General features: G+C 40.2%; 1 protein-coding gene across 5 annotated transcripts in view; it reads right to left on the bottom strand.

Annotated features, from left to right (window-relative positions):
- Positions 1-23,648, bottom strand: part of MTF2 (metal response element binding transcription factor 2) — a 34,320-nt gene extending 10,672 nt beyond the window's left edge. The window contains exons 1-8 of one of the 5 annotated variants that reach the window (XM_062613205.1): positions 23,522-23,648; positions 5,101-5,299; positions 4,877-4,958; positions 3,307-3,402; positions 2,851-2,951; positions 2,368-2,516; positions 1,140-1,235; positions 12-80 (exon numbers count right to left, since the gene is read on the bottom strand). In XM_062613205.1, coding sequence (XP_062469189.1) covers positions 12-80; positions 1,140-1,235; positions 2,368-2,516; positions 2,851-2,951; positions 3,307-3,382 — 491 coding nt within the window. In that variant the 5' untranslated portion in view covers positions 3,383-3,402; positions 4,877-4,958; positions 5,101-5,299; positions 23,522-23,648. The other 4 variants (XM_062613202.1, XM_062613201.1, XM_062613204.1 and 1 more) reach the window with 4 other exon arrangements.
- Positions 23,649-26,743: the final 3,095 nt, after the last annotated feature.

Below are 26,743 nucleotides of genomic sequence, written 5' to 3'. Positions count from 1 at the left end.
TTCATACATACCATCTCAAGGGTAAACGTTTGAGGTATTCTGGTCCAGAACTGCAAACTGAGCAAATGAATGTATAAAACCTAAAAATATATAAATATACAGATATACATGTGTCTGGGTGGTGAGTGTCTGTACACACACTCTTCATGTTTAACACCCTAGTTATGCAAAAATGAGTTATGCAGGCTAGAAACCCAGCCATATGATATTTGAGAGTCCCTTCATCTTCCACCTTCCTTCATTAACTTCTAAAATCTCTACTGGTACCTACCAGATAAGGTACTTGATCAATTGTATCCTGGTACCACTGTTTCATACTCCCCAAGGAAGTCCCTCAGCCTGTGACTATGCCTGTGAAATGTTCTGAAGTGTTCCCACCCCATTCTCTCATGCAGAAACCCATGCATCAGTGTAAGCATACACTTAAAGGACCCATGCATTCCTAGGTCCTAACTCGGTTCCTCCATACAAACATTCCAGCACAACCAACAGCTAAAGGAAAGTATAACTGATAACAAATGAGATACTACTTGATTTGCTTCTCCAGTTTTCTCATCTGCTCCAACTACTCCAAGTTCCTCTTAAAACAAAAGCCCAGACTAGCACTCTTATTTTCTTTTTTCCTGACTCATCACATATCAACAGAGGATGTATTCAGCTCCCCTCAGTGTAACAATCCTTCCGGCTTTCTCCAGTTCCCTATGCTGTTAGTACAAGAAACTACTACCACATGTACACAATGGCAACCTACCTTGGAGCATGGTGTCTGTTCCATATGAGACATTGGTCACCTATACAGTGTGAACCTGAAAGCCCTTATCCAACTTTCAGACCCACTAAAGCAGTCTGATTTGAAGCTTGCAATCTCCTACTAGACAGCACCCGTAGTATAATAGACTTCGGCATAAAGTGAGGTCAGTAGCAATTTGACTTCAACCATCCACAACCCACTCCACTGAACTGAGATGAACTGCATTTTCCTGGCAGCTGAACACATGCTTTAGCTTGTATGATCTATCCAAAACTCACCCCATTTTTGGAAAGCAGTGTTGTATTATGGATACCCTAATAAAAGTTCATATGGGAGATCCCCATATTTTAAATAAAGGCAACCATGAAGTACAGCTTCATTTTCTTACCTGTCACCAAAAAGCATTGGCTTTTGGAGGCACTGCACACAAGCCTCATGAAACCACTGCTTACATTTGCAGCACTGCAACATCTTTAGATACCAGCTTCAACAACAGAAAGAAAAATGTGTTAAAAAAGTCACTGGCAATTGTTCTTCCTTATTTTTGTTCTTCATTATGTTTAAATTAAGTAGCAAGGGGTCTTCTGACCCTGACAGTCATCTGAAAGGATATTTCAGAAACATTTAGCTCCACCATGAATCATTACTAGAAAAGTAGTGACTAAGAATAATAAAAGATTGTCTATTAAAGGATGAACTAAGTTAATAAATGAAAAAAATAAAGCTTAATTTCCTATGAAAACCATATTTTTATTATCTCTAATAAGAATTCAGTAACCATATAAGCTTCTTCTTGCATACTGGATTCACTTCCTTGTTATTTTCCAGCTGCCTTAAGTCAGAACATTTGTTCTGAGGACTGGACTACTCAAATCCTTAAAACAAACCTCAGTTTACAGAGGTTTATTTTCATTTTCCTTTTTCAGCTCTCCCTTGATAAAAGGAACCATGCAACATTGAAGGCAATGTTTGTCCAAGTCTGCAAAATTCTCAAACTAGAGCTCTGTTCTGCAAACATAAACTCAAGAGCTTCACTTCTTTGTGAGACTCTTGACTCCAGTGCTATTTTATCTATTTACTCATCCATGCAGACACCAGAGTATTTATCTCTGTCTACTTAAGAAGTTCACTTGTTCCCTTTCTTTTAGGGAAAGAACCAGCAGAGGACTCTAATGTCACAAGGGGAAAAAAGTCCCCCCCGCCCCCGCCAGGAACTGCAATCCAGGGTATGATACTGCAGTAGAATCAGCTGTCTATTTCAACAAAATTTAATAGACTAATCCTAAATACATTTATATTTGTGACTAGTGATAGAGATACACTGCCTAAAATTGCAAGATTAAAAAAAAAAAAAAAATCCATCAAATCCCAAAACATTAAGAGTAGCAATGCAAAAGAAGTTCCTGCTTGTAAAATGGACTGTAATGTTATGTGATGGTCACATGACAAGATTAAAACAAAAGATCTGATGGGAGAAGGAAAGACATTACAAAAAAATTGAAAATGCCACTTTGCACTGTGTTTAGTATCTACATGCAAGAGAAACAAAGACATTCACAAGTCTACAGGATCAACTGTATGACAGACAGACATTCTTACAGTATCTATTTACTCACTCTCCAGGTCCTCCACAATAGCAGTAACACTGCTGGACATTGGTTTTATGACCTGCATCCCACTCAAGGTCTGTTGCATTATAAGGTAATGTTTGTTTCATGACTTGCAGTGCTTTGGCATTTGGTCCTTTCTTAAGCGCACCTCCCCTCTGGTCCAAGACAAATACACGAGTTTACAAAAGCAATAACGTATTACTGAAACTTGCAAATCCTTCAATTTGAAAGTTATGAAAATTTGTCTATAATAAAATACTATCACCTGTGTTTCTTCTAATATTGGCATATTTTAAAGATAAACTGAAAGCCTAATGTAATTATAACTAAAATACATATTAACTCCCAACATATAAAATCTCCATTCAAGTCAAAGTTAACAAGTAAGAAATCACTGAGAAAATTCAGTATTTTTGTGTGTTTCAGCTTCAGAAGCAAAGTATGTACACAATATGGGATGTATTAAGACATGTTTTTCTAGAAACACACCTTTGTTGTTGTTGCAAAAACACACTGTCGACAGAGCCATTTGTCATCTGATTCAATCACGCTGGAATCAATATTTGGTGTGTGACACAGCTGATGGTAGCCTTATGAAAAATGACCAAAGCGTTATTAAAACAGAAAAAGCTTACAAAGAATTAACTACGTATCATTTTAACCCAAACATAAAACATTATCCATCATAAAGTGCCAAAAATTTGATCTAAAAGATTGGTAACACATTCATAATGTTCTTTTGAACTTCTTAGTATAAAAAATAAACTTTACTTACAGAACATTTGTTAGTCACTTTAACATGGATTATCGTTATTCAATGAGCTGTTAATAGCCACGAAGGGCTATAAAAGTTAACTTCAGTTAAGCAGCCAGGCAAATATTCTCCTTCATAAACCAAATCAAAACATCTTTTAAAATGCAGTAAATAGGAAAGACTCTAGTTACCTTGCCCACATTTATCACATATAACCATTTCATTCGGTGCTTCTGAATACTCTTCCTGACATATTGTACAGACCATTTCCCCACTTTCAGTGGCTCCTAGACAAAGATGAAAGTGTGATTTTTTTCTTTACAACTGCAGTTGGAATGGTTACCATGTGTATGTATTTTTTCTGTTATTTCAGTTACAAATCCATTCATTGTAGAATCATATTGTTATAAATCCTCATTTCCTAACAAAATCACATTCTGACCTTTTGTACAGACCGCATGCATTACAAATATTGATGTCACTTATCATAGGTTGTTGAATATTTATAGGCTATGTATTTTTACTATGCAGTCCATGGTCCCTTTATAAAACACAGAATAAAGGAATAAAGACTGTAAGTGCAGACTAAAAAAAAATATGCATAAACAAATCCTATCTGGACAACTGAGAGGTATGTTTTGTATTTACAGTAGTTTGTGCTTCTTTTCATATGCACAACTTGGTGCTTACCCTTTGACAGATCTGCCCAGGGTGCTTTAATATTAAACTCCAGTGCCCTGAGGAAATATGTTATTACTGCTTACGCATATCTGCGAGCACACAAAAGCATACAGTAACAGTAGAGACAGGAAAAAAAAGTGGCCTTGCAAACAGGAAACAAAACTGCATCTTGCTCCTATTATATACCACCTACCAGTGTAAAAAAAACTGGGATAAAAGTTTCTTAGTCTACATGTTATATTCATGCACTAAAGTTTGATAAGTGTAGCAAAGATCATAAACCAGTACTATACAGAGGCAAAGTAGCAGTACTTTAAAAGCTTCTCAGAAATAAGGCAGATTTTTTGCTATTACAAATACAAAGCTTGTCCTGTTAGCAGATAGTGTTCAGTTTAAATACCAAGAAACTGCAAGAGCCAGATGAAGTTTCCACTGCCTGTATGAGATGAGGGAATTGTAACAGTTTTTCATGAGAAACGGTCATCCATACTTCAATAGCATTAGGTTATCAAAATACTAGCTGCTCCCCAAATATTGCAAAAATCAAAGCTCATGTACAATAGATGTTTCACTTAATAACTGCATATTTCTTTATATCACATGAATACTCCAAAATTTGTAATGGTTCCTTATGTGCAACAATTAAGGTATTACTTTTAAATGTGAAAACTCCATTCAAACCTAGGATTGATTTTCCAGTCTTTGGTTTCTTTCGACGTCATGATGTTTCAACTGAAAACATAGGAGGACATAAACTCTGTGTAAATTAGGGCCTGGAGTTTTCTGCTATGACAGAGTATTATACTCTATTCCCATCCAAAAAAACTCAAATTTGATTATGCTTAGAAGTGTTCTCCCCTTCCTGCACATAGTTATGTGAAAACAAGCAAACAGAAAAAGCAACTGCAATGATAAAGAATTAACTGAAAAGAACTTTTTTATTCACCTAAATCAGGATCCTGGGTCATGTTAAACTATATCACTCTTTAGGATACAAAAATATACTCTAATAATTTATTTTAACAGATATAGTAATCTACACAAAATACCCAACAAAAACTACTTCACTGAAGTTCTTGCCTGTTTGTATGTCCTTCCAGAGAACCCAGGATTTGGAACTGTCTTCAAATATAATGAAGCAGTTCTGTTTCAGTTTGTTTATCTGAAAACCAAAAATACAGCAGAAGCCATGAGTAAAAATACTAGACAGAATAATGTACTTAATACAGAGAGACACAACAATACCATAACATTTAACAAACATGGTACTGTAAGACTCCAGTGAGTTTTAATAAATCCTTTACCTTTTTGATAGTTCCAAGATAAAACAAGCCATCTGACCATCTAGCTAGGACATCCTGACCTTCTTCAAATTTACACAGTGGCTTTTTGGCTTTCTGTCCATCACGTAATGACGGCTTGGTCAGAGATGCTGAGCTCTTATGGCTTCGACGTACAGGAGACCGCTTATGGACCAGTGAATTACCCACCGCTGTAGAGTCTCTAAAGATAGGGAAGAAAGAGAAAAGATAATCAGAATTAGGTTAAAGTAGAAAAACCGTATGTTTTGAATATTAATACGATTCACAGCTAAAACTCACCTTATAGTAGCCTTGGCTACTATAAGAGTCTACAAGATTTGAAAGAGACAAGTTTATGTAAAAAAATGTCTTCTATGAAAACAATTTATATAAGTGAGGATGGGGACACAAGCTTTTCAGCTCAGAGAGTCTTCATAAAGTCACCAAAAAAAAATGCATCAAAGGATTCAATACAGAACTACTTAGGCAAAACAATTAGTCACTTTAATGACTGACAGTTTTCCAAAATTCCAAGGAAGCTAAAAAGGTACTAAAGGTTAGGGTTAAGCAGGTGTGGGGAAAGAAACCAGGTTGAGCACTACTCAAGATACCTCCAAACACAACATCATGCTTTGCCACTAAGCGTAGCTATAGAGGTTTCCAGCACAGGAAGAATTTCTACATGCTAAACTTCTAATGTAAAATGTTTTCCTCTTTGTTAGATTCAGAGAATAAGGAAAGAAAAGCAAAAGATCTTGAAACTTTTATTCACAGACAAAGCTCAAAATTACATTAATCAATAATAGTTTTTCCTCATACAATTCCACAACATATATTCATCTGTAAGTGTGATTATGCTTTTATGTCAGACTAGCTACAAAACACTCCGAGGAGTAAAATATAGAAAATTGTAACATAGGACCAGATAATGTACAAGCAACAATCTTCATAAGTAATAAGCAGAATTTGACTGTAAAACAAATTTATCCTTATATCCAAATGTATTTTCTCTTTAGAAACTAAATGTATGAATTACTATGACAGAGATACAAGGACAGAACAGAGAGTTACATGGAGTCAACTGAAAAAGCAAAGTTTCACCTCATTCTAAATAGATTAGGTGCATTATTAGCCCCAGAAATGTTTGCATTAATCAAAGCACTAATAAAACCAGTAAATGAATCAGCACCCTATACAGTTTAATGAGAATTACTATTCAGATGCCAGAGAAGTTCCTCTAAAGTTTCAAAGAGGATGGAATCCTTTCTCCCTAAATGTTTACTATTTACTTTCAATATGAAAATAAACTTGGAATTATAATGACTGAAAACACCAAAAATATGCAGAAATGCAAAAGTTAGTATTCTAGAAAGCAATCAGTTTTTTTGGACTGGACAGTTTAAACCAAGAAGGCTAGACACAAGAAAGTTAGACAGCTATTTTAAGCACATTTATAATCAGTGTAGGTCATGACATTGAGAGCAGGCCAGACAATGGGCCAGAGAAGTGTTCCATTTTGCCCAGTAACTAACTCTAGCATCGCCGTGTACAACTGGGCCACCAATTTAAGTCCTGCCTGATCTCAAACGCAGAAATATTCCAGCAGGTGACTGGGGAAGACCAGAGGTACAGGAAAAAAAAACTGAACAAACAAAAACTAGCTCCAAGAATAGCACTCCTCTCCCAGATATTCTCTAGGTCTTTTACAGCCTGTGGATCCAAATATCTTGAGCAGTAATGCCTCTGTATTTTAGTCCTTAGTGGAACTTTTTCCTGCATGTTTTACTACATGTTTTGTTGAACCTTTAAAGGAGTACTACTTCTGGCTTGTTTCACAGCTGGCACACTGTCACTTCATTTGACACCCTTCACCACTGCATGAGAAAACTTAACTGTCATTGTCCCTTTTCCCTTCATGCCCCAGTAACAACGTTTACACCCACCCAGACATACTTCTCAGGTAAGAATCCTACCAGTTCTGCAGCTTCTCATGTGAAAACCATTTAAAGTTACTGCTGCTTTTCCACAGTTCTACTTTAAGCTCTTACAGATAGAACAGGTTGCCCAAAGTGGTAAATTCTCCATCCCTGACAGTGTTCAAGGCCATGTTGGACAGAGTCTTGGGTGACATGGTCTAGTGTGAGGTGTCCCTGACCACTTTCTACATTATTCTGAATAACCTCATATCCCTAAAATATTTCATTATTTAAATTTACAATCTTTTGTACCTCACTGCAAGACTGTCCCTTATCTTGTACAATAGCTTAAAATTTCACAAGGGCCTCTAAAGCAGGGCGCCAACCCTTAATACCTGTTGCAACCATATTCTACTCTCTCCTTTGTATCTGCATAGTCATTTACACACCCAACAGGCTCAGAAACAAACACGTCTGCAGTAAGTCAGTCATGAGAGGGGAAAAAACGGTTTCCCTTCATCACTTCCCCAAACTTTTCTGACTACACACACTTAGCACATAGCACCATTCAAAAGCCAGGCAAGGCTTGATCAGCACAGCCTTATGAAAAATAGTTGTGAAACTATAACCTGGTCTCAGACAACAATTCTTTTCTTGGCAATGACTCATCATTACAAACTATTAAAGTATTTCGATACTTCAAATTACATCCATGAACTTGACTTAGCATATTCAGCGGGTCAATAAGGCACTACATGTAGTGCGAAGCACTTAAAGCAAATTTACTTGTGCACCTTGAAATTGTTTTACAAGTGTTTTAACAGTCCTATTTCTCTTTCAGAGGTTCAAAGATTTTTCTTTACAGCTTTTTATCTGGTTTAAGAGACTACACGAAGTAGCTCAGAGGCAGGAGTGTTGGCTCCTCCAGTACTTGCAACAAAGGTGTGGAAGATCTTGTACAGAATAAGGAAAGACAACATCATCGTATGGGTTTGTGCTGAAGGGACCTTAAAGCTCATCCAGTTCCAGCCCCCTGCCACAGGTAGGGACACCTTCCAATAGAGCAGTTAGTCCAAGCCCTGTCCAGCCTGGCCTTGAACATTGCCAGAGATGGGGCAGCCACAGCTTCTCTGGGCAACCTGTGCCAGCACCTCAGCAACCTCACAGGGAAGAGTTTCTTTCTTGTATCTAATCTCATATATAATTTTTTGCCATGAATATATGCACATCATTCTGCTTTACAGTTTCGTTTTGAGATTCTTGTGAGCCTCAAGTTCAGATGTCCTATTAGAAGAAAGAATCCATTTATTACACATAATCTAGTACAGATCTCCACTTAAAAAGCAACAACTACTTTTGTGAGTTTCCCATTTTAAAAGTCTTCAGAAACATACATATGTTATTAAGTACTGAAGTTTGTCCCATAACTCCATTCAAATTGTAACAAAAATGTGTTGTGCATTATTTTCTAGCACAAGCACTTAAATGAGTCTATACATTGACTTATACAACAGCCTAAATTTACAATAGCAACTCCAGACACTGAAGGATCTTGACACACAGTAAAGGTCTGAGCCAATAAAACAGACACTTCTCCATTGTCCACACTGCTCTCTTTGTGGGAGATAGCACTGCTGAAGTGATGACTAAACAGCTGATGAAGTAGCTCCTGCTGTGGCAGTTTATGCTTTATCTAACACATAGACTGAAAATAGGGTTAGTTATCACAATAGGCTGACACTAGCTTAACTGTTGCTTTCCACATGGATAAGAAGTTTGTTTTCAGAGAAACATTCCCCTAGTGTTTTTAATGGAGATTAAGTGGGAAGAGCTACTGTTCTAAAAAATTGATTTTAAGTAGCAAGCTCTAAGTTACTTTAAGTACGTGTCTCTGAAGTGCCTTCTGGAAACATGACTTAAGAAAGCACAAGGAATCCAGTGCAGACCAACACAAGAACTACATGCCTAGCACATTAGTAACTTTGCCATGCCACAGGCCTCTCCACTATAATGGAGTGCCAAAAAGTTACACCTACCATTAAAATAAATACCTGTTGGAAGTGCAAATGCAAACTGAGGTTAACTTCTTGCTTGCCAATTTTGAAATTGAAGGTTCCACATTTTCCAGAACTTGTTTTCAAGTCTTCCCTTAAGTTACTTCCATAGCACCTTCCTAAAATACCATTCACAGTTACCAACAAAATCAGTAACCTTTCAGTAACAATTTCCCCACAATCTTAAAAAAATAACTCAAAGAACTCTGCATTGCAAAATACCCAGAGATCTTGGTTTTCCAAGGGAAAAAGAAATAAACACTTTACCTAATATAAAAGTCTACTTTACCTCGCACAACTAAGCTGCACTGCATGTCATACAGTATGTCCAGTCTACCTTGGCTTTACATCCCTTACTCAATACTGAGTATGTTGTGTCTGTATTCTTACTCAAGCACTTCACATGCAAAGAAAGTACCGAAGCACCCATACAATCTTTCAGAAGTGAGCAGAGGAAGTCAGTAAAATGTATCTATAAATTGAAATACACTTCCAAATAGTAATGCACTTTGAACATTTCTTGAGAAGTTGGTCTTGTGAAGTTCTGAAAACGCTCAGATTTTTCACCATGGGGGCTCATCATAACCACAGATACTCTCCAGCAAGACAGGCAGAAGACTTTCTATTCATCTACTTAATGAATAAGCTTACAATATGCTGCAGCAACAGGAGATAGTCATCATTCTCTTTCAACAGGAATGTAAACTTCCCTCTGATGGTGAAACTATGTAAATCAGTCCAATTTGTGAACCATGACAACTTACTATGCATAGAATTTATTTGCCAAAATCCAGGTTAGATTTCTGTTAGTTTTGACTTGTTTGCAAATCTAACCTCTTTATTACAGGTTAGAAAATGTCAAAGTTCATTTGGTGCCTCTGACTCCCAGATCTTCACCACAATCCTACAGCAGGAGAAGGGGAAAAAGATGGGAAGATCCTGGAGAATTAAAAAGACTGGGCACTCTCCATCTTGTTTCTAAGCATCCTTTCCTCAGAAGTACTGCCAGGTTAAGGTCATACATACCCCTGTAATCCTTCAATTCTAACAACTGCTGTGAAACAACTTCTGTTATGAAAAACTCCCTTGACAGGGGTTATCTTTTCAGCAATTGCATTTGACTGATTTGTCTCACAGAATGGTTTGTCAGCACAAGAGAACAAATGCAAACAGGCAACTTGAGACACAAACTCCCTCAGCTGGCACTGCCTGACTACATGAACTGAATTACAGTTTCATTGACAAGCCATGCAATTTCAGGACATTTCTTCCAGAAGGGCTGTGATTCACAAATACTACAACAGTAACAGGCAATAGCTACCCTAGGACTACAGGTAGTTTTTGTAAGATACTAGATTTTAACAACAAAGTGCCCAAAGCATATGAAGAGAAAATTTTCATTTACTGAAACACATGAAAGTGGGACCTGCAGATAATTCATTTATTCCCAGTAAACACAAATCACACTGAAGGGAAAACACGTTTAGAGAGTCCAGCAGATTTTATACATGACTTATTCAATACAGCAGCTTGCTCTCCCTCCTTTTCTCCCAGTTCTGGAATAACAAGGTGACTTCTCCAAACACTTTCTATTCATTTTTCTTCCTTAAATATGGATTTTCTGACATTTTAAACTAATTAAAGCACCTCATCAAAAGGTCTGGTGACAAGCCAGGTAAGCAGCAAGTGCTCTGAGCACTTGTCACAAGGCAGCAGCAAAGGGAAATGAATCTTTTCTGAGAGCCACCATCTTAACTGGTTTACCCAGCATCACGTAGCCAAGTCCAAGTAATGCTTCCAACGTGACAACTAACCCATGACTAGGATCCAGTACCTCTGCTGACAGCTGGAGAGATACTGGATCCCAGTCACATGTTTCTTCCCCTCTTCCTTGCAGCTTCGCTGCTGTTTGAGATCTCACACCAGACATCTGTTCACTGTGTCAAATGTACCCCCCTCCCCTCGAATATTCTGCTGGGCCAAGAAGGCAAACAGACATAACAGGATATGTCCTCTGCCTCAACCCAGGACCAAACTTCAGATCAGTCCGATTTAAAAAAAACAAAAAGTTCACTTTGTTTTTCATAACAGCAGCTTTGCTCCAACAGTCACTGTTTAATTATACACAAACAAGCTATTCTATTAGCAAATGCTTACGAATTTCTTTCAAGCAGAGGATCCAACACAACTCTAGATTATAGTCTTAGTCTATCCTTTTACACTACTTCATGCAGCCCAATTAATATTAAGCTTCCAAGGTGCTATGTCATAGAACACCTACAAGCTTTGAGCTCGTTATCTTTACACTATTTTGTATGCTGGAGTCATTAAAAGCCTAAGCCACATTACCAACTACACAGAAGAAAGATAAAGGGATGCTAACCTAGGCATCCCTCGGTCTAGAAAAGCTAAGAGTAATGGCTGGACGATAAGAAATGTATTTTCAAGATCATCTAATTTCTACTTTTTTTAAGATAGTAATTCAGGTTAGAAAGAATATCAGGAATTCTGTAGTCCTGCTCAGCATAGCATCAGCCGTGAGGCCAGACAAGGTGGCTTTATCCAGTCAGCCCTGAAAGCCTCCAGCAACAGAGGCCATACACCCTGGGCTCCTCTTCCTCTGCTGAACTGTCCTCGGGGGGGGGGGGTGGGGGGGATAAAATAAGAAAACCCATCTCCTCCCCCCATTCCAATCAGAATCTCTCTTATTTCAAGATGTGTGTTATCTCTTGTCCTCCTGCCATGCAGTATTGTGAAGAGACTAATTGCATCTCACAGGAGCTAGAAGGCTGCAGTGAGGCCCTTATTCTCCAGGCTGAGTGAACCTGGTTCCCTCAGCCTCCTCTCACAGGAAAAGTGCTCCAGTCCCCGACTGTTTTGGTGGCCCTCCACCAAGCTCATCTAGTTTTATGTCTTCCTTGCATTGGCAGAACCAAACCATAGTATTCTAGATACTGTCTAATGAGTTTTGTGTGGAAGGAAATAATCACTTCCCTTCATCCTTCTGGTTCTGTTCCCATTAATACAGCCCAGGATACAACTTGCCTTTGCTCACAAGACACAATGTTGGCTCATGTTCTTGCTTTCTGTCTACCAGACCCCAGCCAACCTTGCAAAGCTGACCCCCAGCCAAACTTAGCCTGAGATTCTTCCTTCAGATGCAGGACTTGGCTTTCATCTCTTTAATTTCATGAGGTTCCTATCAGCTACTTCCTTCAGCCTTGCTGGAGTTAAGTGGTATCCACTCCTCTCCTCCCGGGTCCACAAATCCTGCCATTTTTAACACCAAAGGTGGTCAGGCCACGATTTATTCTTGGAAAATATATGCTGACATCTTCCAGGAAGACCTATTCCACCACTGTCCTACAGACCAACATGAGCCTAACAAGCCTGTGGTTCCCTGGGTTGAACTTGTGGCCATTTCTGAAGATAGGTATAACATTTGACATTCTCTAATCATTACAGATTACCCCTGCTCTCCACAACCTAGGATGGTAAAGAACAGACCCATGAGAACATCACACTATTATTCTGGTGCTCTTGGAAGCAGCCTGTCTGTTTCCATGGGCACCAAGTTCACATCTTTGTTTAAAGATGTTCAGCAAGCCAATTTACAAGCCGTTCAAGCAAACAACACTTAACAAATCCATCATGGACAGAACTTGAAAATCACCTAAGGCAGAAAAACTCTGTCCTAACAATGATCTCAGGGCAACCACTCCGTATAAACTGCTCCTTGTCAGCAAGATGTAGCTTGTTTACACTTCTCAGCTCTACCAAGTCAACCACACTACCCAACACAATCATTTTTCATGCAACGCATTACTACCCAAATAGAGTGCTTGTTGGTATCTTATTTTTTTAAGCCTTTGAAAGAGCCTTACATTGAGTCTGTGATTTTTCTTCTGAATTCTTCTGTCTAGTTAAACACTTTAAAGAACTCTCTAGTAATCAGATAACATGTTTTCATTAATGTGTTTCTTAAGTAGCTGTATGCTTTCACAAGCATATCCACCACATTAGCTGACAAAAGTAGCAAATTTCGCTTCTAAAAAAAGTGGCAATAAGAACTGAGCCCCTGCAGCCCATTCAGCTGATCGGCAGTTAGGTCTATAAATCTGCTGCACATTAGAAAGAACTTTAGACGGAAGACTGAGGGGAAGTGATTGTTTCCTTCTACACACAACTCATTAGACAGGATCTAGAATACTGTGGTTTGGTTCTGCCAGTTGCAAGGAACACATTGAACTAGATGAGCTTGGTGGAGGGCTACCAAAACAGTCGGGGACAGAAGCACTTGCCCTGTGAGAGGAGGCTCCTGTGAGATGTAGTTAGCCTCTTTGCAGTACTGCGTGGCAGGAGGACAAGAGATAACACATATACCATATAATGGTTTGGGTTGGACAGGACATTAAAGCTCAAACAGTTCCAACCCCCTGCCACAGGCAGGGACGCATTCCACTGGACCAGTCTTTAAAAGATGGTTACAGAATAACACCTTTCCCTACAAATCTAATAAATAGAGAAATAGGACAGGGCAGCCCTGTACTCTTAAGAGCCATTTGTTTGGGATCAATCATGTTTGTACACAGAGAGGCAAAGGGGAGAGAACAATGGTTCAAGTCACAACACACCTTTTCAGGTCAGAACTATGCTTAAGTGCATACTCAGCACTTCCTTGAACACTGCAACCACCTTTTGGGCTTGTGCAGTACCCAACTAAGGGATGCCCAGCAATATACGGAAGGTAATACAGTATGAGCATGCACCCAAGCGGTGAAAAAGAACAGAACATGCTGACTGGAACGGGGGGGGGGAACGACACGACGATTTCATAAGCAATAAAAACCCCATAAAGATAAATACCTTTCTTTAAGGCTAGTCTAGAAGAGTATCACCCTTCATAAGCACTCCACAGAAAGAAATAAAAATTAATCCAGTATTATCCTCCAAGTGAATGAAATATGTTCAGACTGATCAGGAACGCTCTCATCATTAGCTCTCTTTCTCTCAAAGAAAACTAAGCCTCTTCATTTCATTCCTCCACAGAGATTATACCTCCTAGGAAGAGAACATCAGCTTGAAACAAAGATAGTTAAAAGCACGTATTTCAACTAGTTTCAGTGCCTTCAGTAACAGGTATTACCCTGCCCAAGGACCCTCCAGCAATCCCTGTGGTTTATAATCCTTCTTCTGATGTGTTTCAAAGACACACTTCCCCTCCATTTCCTGCAGAGAAGGCCTGTAAAGAAGGTGAAACCAACTCCGCAGCTAGCTCAGAAGTCAGTGACACAGAAAGTACAGCCAATTCACAAACCAAGAGAAGATTCATACCAGCCTCTAGTCACTTGTGTTTCTTCCCTCCAAGTTTTTCCTCCACAACTAGCATGAAGAGCACAAAACATGCTTTAAGGCCATTCTGGTGCTTCTAGTACTATATTCATTCACATTTCTCTCCAGGGAATACAGAAATTCACTCTCCAATAGGAAATGACCACCAGCTTACATGTTACAGCCATTTTTCTCATAAGCTTTAGCTGATTTGCTAATGCAGCGAAGGAGAGACATTACCATATCCAAGGTCACCCTTAATACTAACTACCAGTGCAAGTCTCTTTCACCTATTTGGAACAAACCCCCCCCAAAAACAACTGGCGACTAATCATATAAAGCCAAGTTTGAGAAGGATCTACATCCGATTTACAATTCTTTCTAGAGCAGGGAAGCAGAGCTGTTGAGAAGACACATCTGTATCTGACAAAATAAGTCAACTGTTGAAAACATTACTACCTTATAGTCTCAGTACAGATCCACATTTCACAGGCTTGTAGCTCCTTGCAAAGATCCTTCTCCCTTTCTCTACTTTATTATGCACCTTCTTTCATATTTTGATTCCCTTTATTCTCCTTCCATTTAAAAGCTATGAACCTTTTAGGCTGTATTCTAACACTACAGGAACTAAGCTTTTTTCTTCTTTTAATCTCAAACGCTTTCAAAAGAGTTGTAATTTGAGTTCTCAAGAAAGGGATGCACATTAACTTGCTAACTTTTATCAAATTGGTTACAGACAAAAAAAAACACAACAAGAAAACTTTTTTCCTATTATCCCATGCTTTTGACAGTTTCGGTATAAAGCATGGATCGGTTTCCCTTATACTAAGTCAGGAAAAAAAAAATCATACTATCATCCAATACTAAGTTTGACCTTATAAAGCCATGAGCAGGTTCTAACTATCAGAAATCCAAGAAACAAGCATAATGCCATACTGCTCTCCTGGCAGGCCATTTCATTTAATTGTGCAGGCCCTCTCCTTTAAACAGCACCCAGATACTTCACGGATGGATGATACCCCTTAGAATTTCAACACTAATATCAGTGTCCGGAGCATCCAACACGCTACCATATTATTTTATTTGACTGACAAAAGTGTCAGCCCATTCTTGCATTCCTATAGAATTCAAATACCAACGGAAAGAAAACGCGTTGCTGCACATCCTTTCAGCAGACCAAAACTACAAGCTTCTTGAGCACCTTCGAACTGTCTAGGTTGACAGAGACTACGAGGCGGCGCAAACAAAAAAGAGAAAACAAAAACAAAGTTACCAGCGACCACCACCAACCACCTCTTTTGTGTTGCTCTCTCCGCACTCGAGCGAACACAGCCCGCTCGGACGATAGCCTTAAAGGAGAAGATAAAGCTAGTGCTGCCGCAAACCTCGCCGTGACTCACGACGGCAGCACCCCGCGGACCCCCTCAGCCGGCCGGCAGCCTCCGCTCCCTTTGTTTTGGTCACCGAGCGGCACCGCTGACCCCTCACTCGCTCGCCAGCGCCCGCCAGAGAGAGCTTCCTCCCCCTCCCCCAAAGGCCCCCGGGGCCCCCCACGCCGGAGCGGGGCCCCTCGCACCCCTTCCCCGGCGGGTGGCGCGGCCTCCACGGAAGGGAGGGGGGATGCGGCACCGGCGGCCCGAACTATGGGGCGCGCCCGGCCCCCCCGACTCATCACCCCCCCGCAAGGCCCGGCCGCCCCTCCTTCCTCCCTCCTTACCCCCCCCCGCCGCAGCGGCCCGCCCCCCTCACCTCACCTCATTCGGTCTCTCCAGTGGTGCCAACCGCCTCATACAGGGAAACTGGCGAGCTCAGAAGCCTTCCCCCCGGGGAGGCCGGGCCCTGGGTGCGCGGCGGGACCCCCCGAGCGCGGCCCCCACGACGCAGCGGCGGCAAGGCGGCGGGGGAGGGGTCAGACCCGCCTCACGGACAGCCCGGCTCCACCGCAGCCGCTCGCCATTTTTGTTTCCCGCGGAGGAGAGGCTGGTGCATGCTGGGAGCACAAAAGGCCGCGGCCCCGCCCCAGCGCGCCCCGCCTGCGCCGACAGCGGCGCCTGGGCCAGGGGGCGGGGCTGGACGGCGCCGCGGCGGAAGGACACCGGTGAATACGAACGTTTGCCGCTGATGAACAAAGGAGGACTACTTTCAGCGCGCTTGCCGAAGGAGAGATCCCTGCTCCGCTGCCGGGACTCGTTGCGGCAGTGCTAAGAGGCGCGGTGTGCTGTGCCGTTCGTTTTAGGGGTTTTCGCCCGGGTTGGGGGTGATCAGAGTGTCCCGTAGCAATGCGGGGTGGCCCCGGCGTCTAAAATGATCCGGGGAGTGCAGGAAGGGCGTCCGGCTGCATGACCGGGTGACCAGTGAGGCCCGGCCTAGGCATTACGGGCTGCTGCGGCAGTTCGTTGGTGCCAAGGGCACAGGGTAACGGGTGGAACGGAACAGAGTGTTCTGCAGCGAGTCAAGGGCATGCTGCCATTTTAGGGGGCGAGCGAAACCTCGGTTTCTCTTGTAAGCAGTAAGCTGTATTAGCTAAGCGAAATACGCTTGTCGCTTTCACTGGGAAGAGCTTAATTTTGTGAATATTTTCTTAGATGACAGTCGCCATGGTTAAACGCAGCAGTTGCCTGGTGCAGTGGTGCCACACACAGGTTACAAAGCTTACCCCAACCCTGTAAGTTACTCGGCACGCTGTGGTCTCTGTGCAGTACTGAAATACAAGTACTCACAGGGTCAGATTTCACCAATTGGTGTACCAAGCGCTCGGGGAGAGGCTGGATTTGGTGGCCTGGATGGTGGAATTCCCAGTTCCTGGCTCTGTCCTGCTCGTTTTTTCCCCGACTTCTCAACGCCATCTCCCTTCCCGGAATAAGCCAATGAAAGTAAGACATGGGATCAATTTGCCATCCCAGGAAGGGTGGCAAGGCACCAGAGTATGGTTTAGTCTGGCCAACTCCTAGTTATATCAGAATAAAGCAGTATTTATGATGGAAATTTCCACAGGTTTTAGGGGATACAGTTTTCCCCTGGATGCACTAACTAGACACCGTTCAGTAATTATCTTGGTCTACTGCTGAAACCACACTTGCACTACACGAAAACCCCTGGCTATTCTGTGGATTTTCACGTGCTGGGAACAGCAGTCTGGTACTTGTGTTAGTGCTAAAGGCAGAGGGTCCCCAGCAGAAGAATTACACTCAATCAGTTTTTTAATGACAACCGTGGTGTGTGAACCAGTGTTTGGCTAAGTTAAAAAACAAACTTTGTAGTCAACAAGAGAATAAACACAATAATTGGCTCCTTCACAATGTTTTTAGTGTCATACTTGCAGTCTTGTCCTGGTGTATCTTTGAAGTGACTTAAGTCAAAGTAGAATCGCTCCCCTATATTGCAAATTGTTTCACCACCAGTACCAAGCCAACCCAACCCAAAAGTTCCTGACCAGCAAGACACATTCTAGTTCTAACCTCCTTGTCCCTAGGATACTGTTCCCCAAAGCAGCTTGCATTACCCCACTACATAATTGTAGAGCTGCATAGCCCTATTGTATCCATAAAGCATGACTTGTCACAACGCTAGGAGCTGCTGCTGGAATAGCATTATCTGAGGGCAGTATGAAAAGAAACTAGGAATCCCTACATTTTACAAGAACAATTAGGGTTTGATAAACTGATTAGTTTGCTATTAGAGGCATTGTGATAGTTCACCCAGAATGTAGCTCTTGAAACTTGTCACCATTAGCTTTATTACTACCATCAGCAGACTATCAGTATTTTCCCACAACCTCAATTCCATATAGCATTTTCCTCCCATAATATCCAAGAAGTACAATATGAGCTCATAGCCAAACACCAAATAAAACCATTTTAAATTCTGTCTCCTTTAAGGCCAACTATTACCAATAGCTAGAAAAGCTCAAAACCATACACCTCCCACATACACACCTCACTTTCTACTACCTTAATTTAGTATCTCAGGCTATAGCATCCTTCTTTTAATCAGTTTAGCAGTTACTGAATCTCCATCTGACAGGAAACTCCCTTCTAGAGCAGTGACTGTGTAACTCCTACCCACCTGACCCATCTGCTATACCAAGTAAATCTAATAGCTGAGGTATATGTATGTATACAGCAGTGAAGACACAGGGCTTCAAGTTCAACAAGTTGTGCTCTGGGAGGAATGGGCACTGGAAGAGGCTCTTTCATTGTTCCTTTGCCCAACCTGACCAAGTTATTACAGGGTTGGGGGTCTTACTGGAAATGTGCAAATGATCCTTTACAAATGGTTTGCAAGTTAAAGTGCTCAAATCGGCAAACCTGTAGTTAGTGCAGAAGGAGGATCCTTGTTAGTTAATCACCAGCAAAGTGGGGCAAAGAAATCAACAGCAATAGAATACAAACAATTTAAACACTCTTTCTGCAGTTCTCATTAATGTACTATGAAACATCTATGATTAATCTGATTAGCAGCAAGCTAGAATCTCTCTCTGCTTTCTATTCGGTGCTAATAGTAAAACAGCCAGTTATTTCTGCTGTTAACATATGGCAAGACTGAATGTCATGACTTCAGCATGAACTTTCTTTTATGTTTTCCACTAATACCACAAAAGAATTTGAACATACAGTTGTGTCTCCTGTTGCGTTTTCAGTTACAGCCATTTTATGTATGTACTTTGAGAGACAGAGTGACCAAAGCCAAATTAAATTACCTTTCCTCCAATGTCAGCGAGAGTTTTCTCATGTCAATAATACTAACAGATCTGTTTAGCTTAATTCCATGTTATCTCATAAATAGCTGTATTTCAGAGAGGAGATAATGAATAACAACCTGGCATTGTCTTTACCTCTGTCTGTATTTGTCCATGTACTGTTAAGCAAGCTGTTGCCATAAAGACATGCAAAAGCAAAATCTTGGCTATTTAAAATTGCATCTTGCCTTGCTGGCACAGCAGTGAAAACTAAAATTTCATATTCAAAATGTAAATTCTGTGTACCCAGCAAAGATGGATAAATTTGAAGAGTCAGAAGCAGCAGCATTTCTCTTAGCCAGGGCCCCTTCTTGCAAATGTTAACATACATTTTAAAGGCTGATATTATATTTATATACTTCCCTTGCCACAATGGCCACATAAATATTAAACAAGCAACCCAAACCACAACTAAAATTCAGCAGTGCATGTAGGTGAGAGCACCAACTGCTGCACAGTATTATTTTCCATCAGCTTATTGTATCACACAATATCACATAATGTCAAAATGATACCCCTGAACAAGACAATACTGTAAAGCTTATCTTTGTACAGATGGTTGTCATGACCACAATTCAGGAAGGAGGAAAAATTAGATCCCAGGCCATTTTCTGTGCATTGTTTAAGCATGGGAACAGCAAGGAAGGTCACCTGGGATCTTCCTATCTTAAATCAAGATAAATATGGTACATCTAGCTTTACGTAAACATGGCAATTAGTGATACAATGCACATATGCTGCATTTATTATGGCTCAACTCAGGAAAGAATCTTCAATTTCAACATCTAAAAAATAAGCAAGTGATGTTCTAACATGCAACGAGTTTTCTGTTATATTACAACTAGCTAATAATTGTTATAAAATCACAGCAATTACTCTATATACTAAAGATATAAAACCAGCACTGAATACATTTAAAAACAGGCATCTTTAAATATTTTTCTAGATAGACAGGAATATGAATAATTTTCCATCCTCATATCAACAGTACAGAGGAAAATAATATTACTGGCTGTAAGGTACCCCGATATGGGTCTTCACACAGAAATGCTGTTTTCCTAGTACAAGCACTTTGTGATTCCCAGCTTTTTTATCTTCTCAGAGATAAAAATAAGGAAATCCTGGGAAAAAAAGGCCCCGAATTCCATCATTTGCATATGAATGTCAAGATCTTGCTTGATAAAACTTAAACTAAAAATATCCTTTTAAATGTGTTCACTGTTGTGGTCATTGTTGATCCAATTTAGCCAGTCAAATACTGTTTTTTTCTATTAAAGTCAATGTATAAATACAACCTATTTGCCCCCTAACCCTAACCAATTATTTCTTCATTTTTATCTCCTTAATATTTAACAATCTATTGCTTGTAACTTTTAAAGATAGGATATTATGAGAGTATTACAGTCCTATTTTTGATTAAGTCTCTAAAGCACTTCTGCAACACATGCATTAAACAGCAATTATTCTGTGTGTTAGGATTTGATCTGTTTATATCATAATCTTTATCAGCCTTTGAACTAAGCTACATTTAAACTTGAAATACATTAGAAGGTTGTTTACCTTCTAAAAAGTAACATTTGGTAATCTAACTTTAAATCCTTCCCTGGCACTATTACTCAAAGACTCTTAAAAAGGAAAAAAACCCAAACAACTCTGGGTGTTAGCTCTGCATCTAATAAAAGACACTTCAGATGCTTGAAAAAATGTCAAGAAGCTGCAGCTTATAAAGTCCTTACTACTAGATTCACTTAAAATTTTATTTCAGATGTGTAATCTTTCTGAAATTACTTCTAAATCATATCAGGATTGTGAATGACTGGGTGGACTTTGGTAGGTGGATAGCTCTTCAGGTGTTCTATAGTTCCCAATTCAAAGCACTTACAAACTATTAAGTGTTCACATAAGTCCAATACAAGACCTTTGTTACTGCTGATTTGTAGTTCATACCCTGCCATGGGTGAGAGCTGTTTCCTGGCAGTGCAAGAAGCAATCCCCCAGTTCACTTGTGTGTAAGAGTGAGAAAAACAAAACTCATAATAGACTGAGATATTCAAGGACTGAAATAGTCAGAGTTTGAAACACAGTGTTTCTACATTCTTGACTACATCTTTTGAGTATGCTAGCTGAAGAGTGGGAAAGGCTTTTCTTGTGGGAGAGTATGTCTCACATCTGTCTCAGTGACACTAATGCTTTTTTTTGTGCCTGAAGACAGTGAGTGAGGTCCAAAGGAGAAAAAAATAAGTGCTTGACTAGTTTTGTCCTTGCTGGGGGTGCTTATGTATGAGTTATTGTGTTCTTACTGGCAATACTGTCTTTGCTGTATTGAAGACTTATGAGCATTTATTTTAACTGTGGAAAATAGCTATGTGAGAACTGCAGCTTATTACTATTCTAGCTAGTGGGAATTTTGTGAAGGTATGCAAGCGTAGTCCTGAGTAATCTTTCTTCCTGTCTTTTTCTTGTGTGACCAGTGCATAAAAATATGAGCCCATTACTCAGAGTTGGAATTTAAGAAATGTTTACTACACTCTCTGTACTGTCAGTTCTGCTGCCACGGTCATATAACCACCTTCTTTCAGAAAACAAACAGCTGCCAAGACTTACATTTTGGTTAACTGCCTGGATCAGACAGAGATCCCAGTTCCTAGACTCCCTGAGTATTCAGTCGTGCACTGGTGCGATGCATTCCTTCTCCTGCTCTCTAAGCACAAATCCGAAAGGAGTTACTGAAGCCCTAGTGACCGAAGTAAAAATGCATAGTCAGCATTTCAGAATTAAAGCCTAAGCAAGCATTTTGTTAATTTGCTTTAGCTCTGTTCTGTGCATTAGCAAAACTAATTGCAGTCTGGACTATTTTACAGCATGATGGGTCATATCATATCTTCTTGAAGGCTGTGGCATCATACAGTTTTATGGCAAGGTTTCGTCCATCAGCATCTATGCTCCTTTGTGGACTCTGAAAACGTCTGCTAGAACAGAGTTTCCAGCCCTTGTGTGGTTACATTTTGTAGCAGTACAGACAAGATTTAACTCTAAACTGAGGTGAAAAAATATTTAACAGCCCCTCAGGACACAGATACATGGCAGAACATTGCTGTTTCAACTGCAGTGAAAAATCTGTTCTGGACATCAATCTGGCTGGAAGGAAAATCAGTACAGCATTCCTTCTGTTCTCCCACACCTGAAATGCAGTATGGGCCTTCTCACAAGCCTTCAGCTGACCTGCCAAGACCCACTTAGATGGAAAGTCCCTCGCTTCTCTTATTTTTTTTCACTTGTTTCTTCCTAATAGCATCTCTAATGGAGACAAAATACATCTGAACAGTGCAGCATGACAGGATCCTGCTAGCACTTACAGCTGTTTGCAGGGTGAATTCAGCTGCAGGGTTGAAGATATAGCATAGCCCCTTCTGTAGCTGCTGCCAGTCCAAGAGGGCTGCCCAGAAAGAACCATAAGTGGTCCCAGGCTGATGCTTAGCCAAGTCATCAATTCCATAATCCATTTTCCCACTTATTAAATAGTAAATAGTTACATTTGTTAACTTTGATATGCCTGAGTAAAAGGTGCACTCTGAATGTCATTGTTGTGGCTAATCCAAATGTACTGACATATATTGTGATCCTTCCACTTTGAAGCCATGTTATCTCAGCCTGAAAGCCCAGATTCTGTTGTAACAGTGTTGCTTATCTGCATTCAGCTAAGAAGACGATACAGAAACAGGGTACAAATCAATGCTTATTACATCAGTCATTCATGTTCTGTTTTGACATCTTTCACACTGGGCACTGGCATCTTCATCTATACAGTCCTGACCCTGTCCCTAAAATCTGGGGCTTCCAGGACAGACAATGTTTTTTTTTCCATGCTATGTGTTTTTGTGATCATTTAAAAACATTAAAACCATTAGTTAAATACCAGTGTAAAACCAACATAACACTCTGTTCACTTGCAATGGCAGCAAAAGCATACTGTAAGCCAGACTGTGCCTCAGTAAGCTAGTGAAATTCTTAAAATGTATCAATAAAATAGTAGGAAAAAATGGTCTTATCAACACAGAACTGTATTTCCACTAGGTTAATGTAGTGAACATAGTACAATCTGAAGCTGCCGCAACATGCATGTAGTTACCAGCCAGCTAAACTTAAAGATGGGTTTGGGAGAAGTGGGGTAATGTAGCACATGCACACAGCCAGCAACACATCCTCCTGCCCTGGCATTGCAGCCAGTGAAAGTGTGCATTCTGCAAAACAGCTAATGTGAGCTAGGGGCTGGCAGTCCCACTGCTTCCCTCCCAGCATGCTTCCAGGGCTCCCCTTGAGCCCACTTGGCTGCTCCTCTCATGTTATAGTGATCTGCTTGATAGCTCTAAGGAGTATAAACCCACCCCAGAGCACTGGTACAGAGGCCTGGCCCGAAGGAGGGGCTGGTGAGGCGAGTCCCAGTGAAGGGGTTTTCTCTGCAGTTGTAGCTGAGGTACAGATTCCTGACCCAGCCAAACTTGTCCAGCAGCTGCTGTCATCTGATGTTGTACTCACTGCAGCTCGGGGGGCTGCTGAGGTCCTGGTGGTGGCTGTCCCCTATGCCAGGAGCCATGCAGATATGGCCAGTCAGTGAACTGCTCCAGCTGAAAAATATTCATGCATGTATGTATAAATAATACATACATTTACATATAAAAATGGGTTTGTTTTCATCCAGATCAGCCTTGCAGTAACTTTGAGTCTAGAAGCTGACTGTACGTGTGCATTGAGGAGGAAGCACAGAACCAAGGTAGCAGAAGAGGCAATAAAAGTACTCATTTAGAAAATAGCTATTTCTTCCTCTGTTCCAGTTGCAGAATGAAACATCTACAACAAGCCAACAGGGAAACACAAACTGACCTTTGGTTCGACCTCATGGACTGCTATCTCTCTTTCAGATGGCCAAATACATGTTCCATGGTCATGAACAGCTCATTAAGTATTTCTGATGATGGGACAAATTAGCTGCTTCTTGAATCAGGAAAGGAGAAGTTGGCCAGGCATGGCTGCCAAGAAGTCCTGCGAATTTACTGATACTGAGAAGTGTCGTGTGATGGCTTCAGCCAGACTGGAATTGAGGACCACATGCTTTCCTAACCTGGGCAACACTGATGGCCATACAGAGGTCCAGATGGAACAGAGGTCCCGATGGTTCTGCTGTTCTCCATTAGAGAAAAATCAAAGTCCATCCTCCTGCCCATGAGGAACGCAAAGGGGAATACCCCAACCTTCCGTAAGTGGATAGGAAGACAAGTTCAGGACAAGAAAGATCACATTCAAAGGGCATGCCTATATGAAAACACCCTGAAAAGCTGAGACAAGATAAATTTAGGAAGACAATGCACAAAGGGATAGTGTACTAAGTATATGTGAGACTTACTTAGAAGCCAGTTTGCTGTATCCTAATTCTCCTTCAAATTACTTCAGTTTACTTCTCCCAGGACCTTTACCAACTGCCTCAGATTTCTCAGGCAGGAATGATCCTAGAACTGTCACGGAGAGGAAGAAATGCAGGCAAGCATTAACAAGGCACTGCTCTAGCATGCAGGTGACTGCTAAAAGCAGAACTGGTTTTCTTTTGACTTGCCTGGAATTCAGCAGACCAAGAGGTCACGCAGTGATGGCCTCCAAGGACTTCTTAATTTACTGCAGGTTCTAGGATGTAAAACGTCTGTGACTGTGCTATCATACTAGTAAAGATGTAATGCTGTATCAGATTACCGGTGTGATTTAATTATCAGTGGATAGCCTGTGGTGAAAAAAAAACATTCTTTCTCGTTATTTAAAAATACTTTAAAATCAAACCAGCAAATTTAATGTGAATTAATCACTGTTTGAATATATGTTTTTCTTCTGTTTAGAATGAACTTTGACTCATACATGATGACTGGAAAGAGGGATGAAAAAAGGCAATAGAAAAGTTGTGTGGTTTCCACTTTGTTCTGATTTTAAATTATAATAAATTGTAACCATCAGTTTCTGATGGGGAACTATAGTTGTGGTAGGAATTTGAGCTGAAGTAAAAATGGGCATAAACTTATATCCTCAGTTGTGTAAATGAGTCTATGTTCAAACACCACCATACAGAAGGGGTTTTATGTGGACAGTTGCAGGACATGTACAAGAAGCTGAGATAAAACATAGCAAAAAGGAGCTCAGATTGGATGTCAGCACAAAGTAAGTTTGTTTATAAAGAGTCAAAGTCGATTGAAACTGCTGCAAATCTCACATCAAAGTTGACTTAAACTGTAACAAGGTATTTAGTTCTAGTATTCTAGACAAAATAGAAAATAAATGTCTATAGTCATCTGAAATATTTTCAAATCACGCTACCTGTATCAAATAAAATGACTGCATTGACCAGCTACCAGTTAACCCTTGTTAGAGGTGTAAAACTCTAACAAAGACTCTTTGTCTTCAGAGAACTGCTCGGTTTACCTCACCCACTACTAACTTCTTTTGCAGGTATACTCCCAAATTCCAAAGCCAAATTGGTTTTGTTGGTTGCAAATGCAGGTTTGTGGATTAAATCTCCTTTTGTGCAGCTACTTTGTAATATAAAAGATCTACAAAGGGTTTTATTTCCTGCTCAAGTCAACAGAAAATGCTGTATCTGCGACAGCTTCTGTCTTGGTGTGATGGTGGTGTCATCTGACTGCTCTGTTTGGAAAGAGCTGTGAGCCTATGTACAATGAGAACTGAGGGCATGCACAACAGTTGCACTGTTCACCATAATAGCACAACGGTTGCACTGTTCACCGTAACAGCACTGAATATATTTAGTTTGTCACAAAAGATATCTTTTCAATGTGTTTCCTCTGAGCTAATAAGTGCTTTTATTAACTGCAACAGTTTATTCTTTATACACTTAAACAAGTTATAGCTATTTTTAATAACTTAATAGTATAAGAAATACAGACTAAGTTTCTTTTAAAAGAAAGACAAGGAATCAAATAGCATGATTTCTGATGCAGATTCATACAGACCAATCTTAAAATACATCTTTGAGGCCTGTGTTCTTACAGATACTTTATCATCAAATAACAACATAACTTTAGTTGCAGTTCCATGATTAACAGTTGGACTTGACCTTAAAGGTCTTTTCCAACCTATACGATTCTACGATTCTGTGATGCATTTTCTTTATCAGTTGGGCTGGTTGAAAAAGTTCCTACTACAACCTCTTTCTCCAGCGCTTTCAACACAGCATTAGTGCAAGCAAAAACTTGGTCCAGCTGTGCTGTAAACTTCATCACAATCTGGATTAAAAAGAAACTCTCATTTTATCATTGATTATTTTATAATAATAATAATAATAATGCTTTGCTTAAAAAGGCATTTTTACTTCTAAGAACAATCATTCTAAGTATAAAAGAGTTTTACTTTATTCTAGTAACTCTGTTAACAGTGTGATTGCTGTAGAAATTCAGATGTTGACAAATCTAAAATAATTTAATTAATACGTTATGCCTGTGGGGTATTTTTTATCAACAATCCCACAGTACTTTCTAGGTAATAGGCTACAGGAATTAATTAATATACAATCAATACACTGCCTACTCTAGGGATCGAAAAAGACATCTGCC

Source organism: Pezoporus occidentalis, unplaced genomic scaffold, assembly GCF_034315485.1.
Source record: "Pezoporus occidentalis ecotype Australia unplaced genomic scaffold, CSIRO_AGI_Poc_V1 ctg164, whole genome shotgun sequence".
Taxonomy (NCBI): Eukaryota; Metazoa; Chordata; class Aves; order Psittaciformes; family Psittacidae; genus Pezoporus; species Pezoporus occidentalis.
The sequence above is the reverse complement of the archived record's forward strand: the minus strand, read 5'-3'. Positions and strand labels throughout refer to the sequence as shown.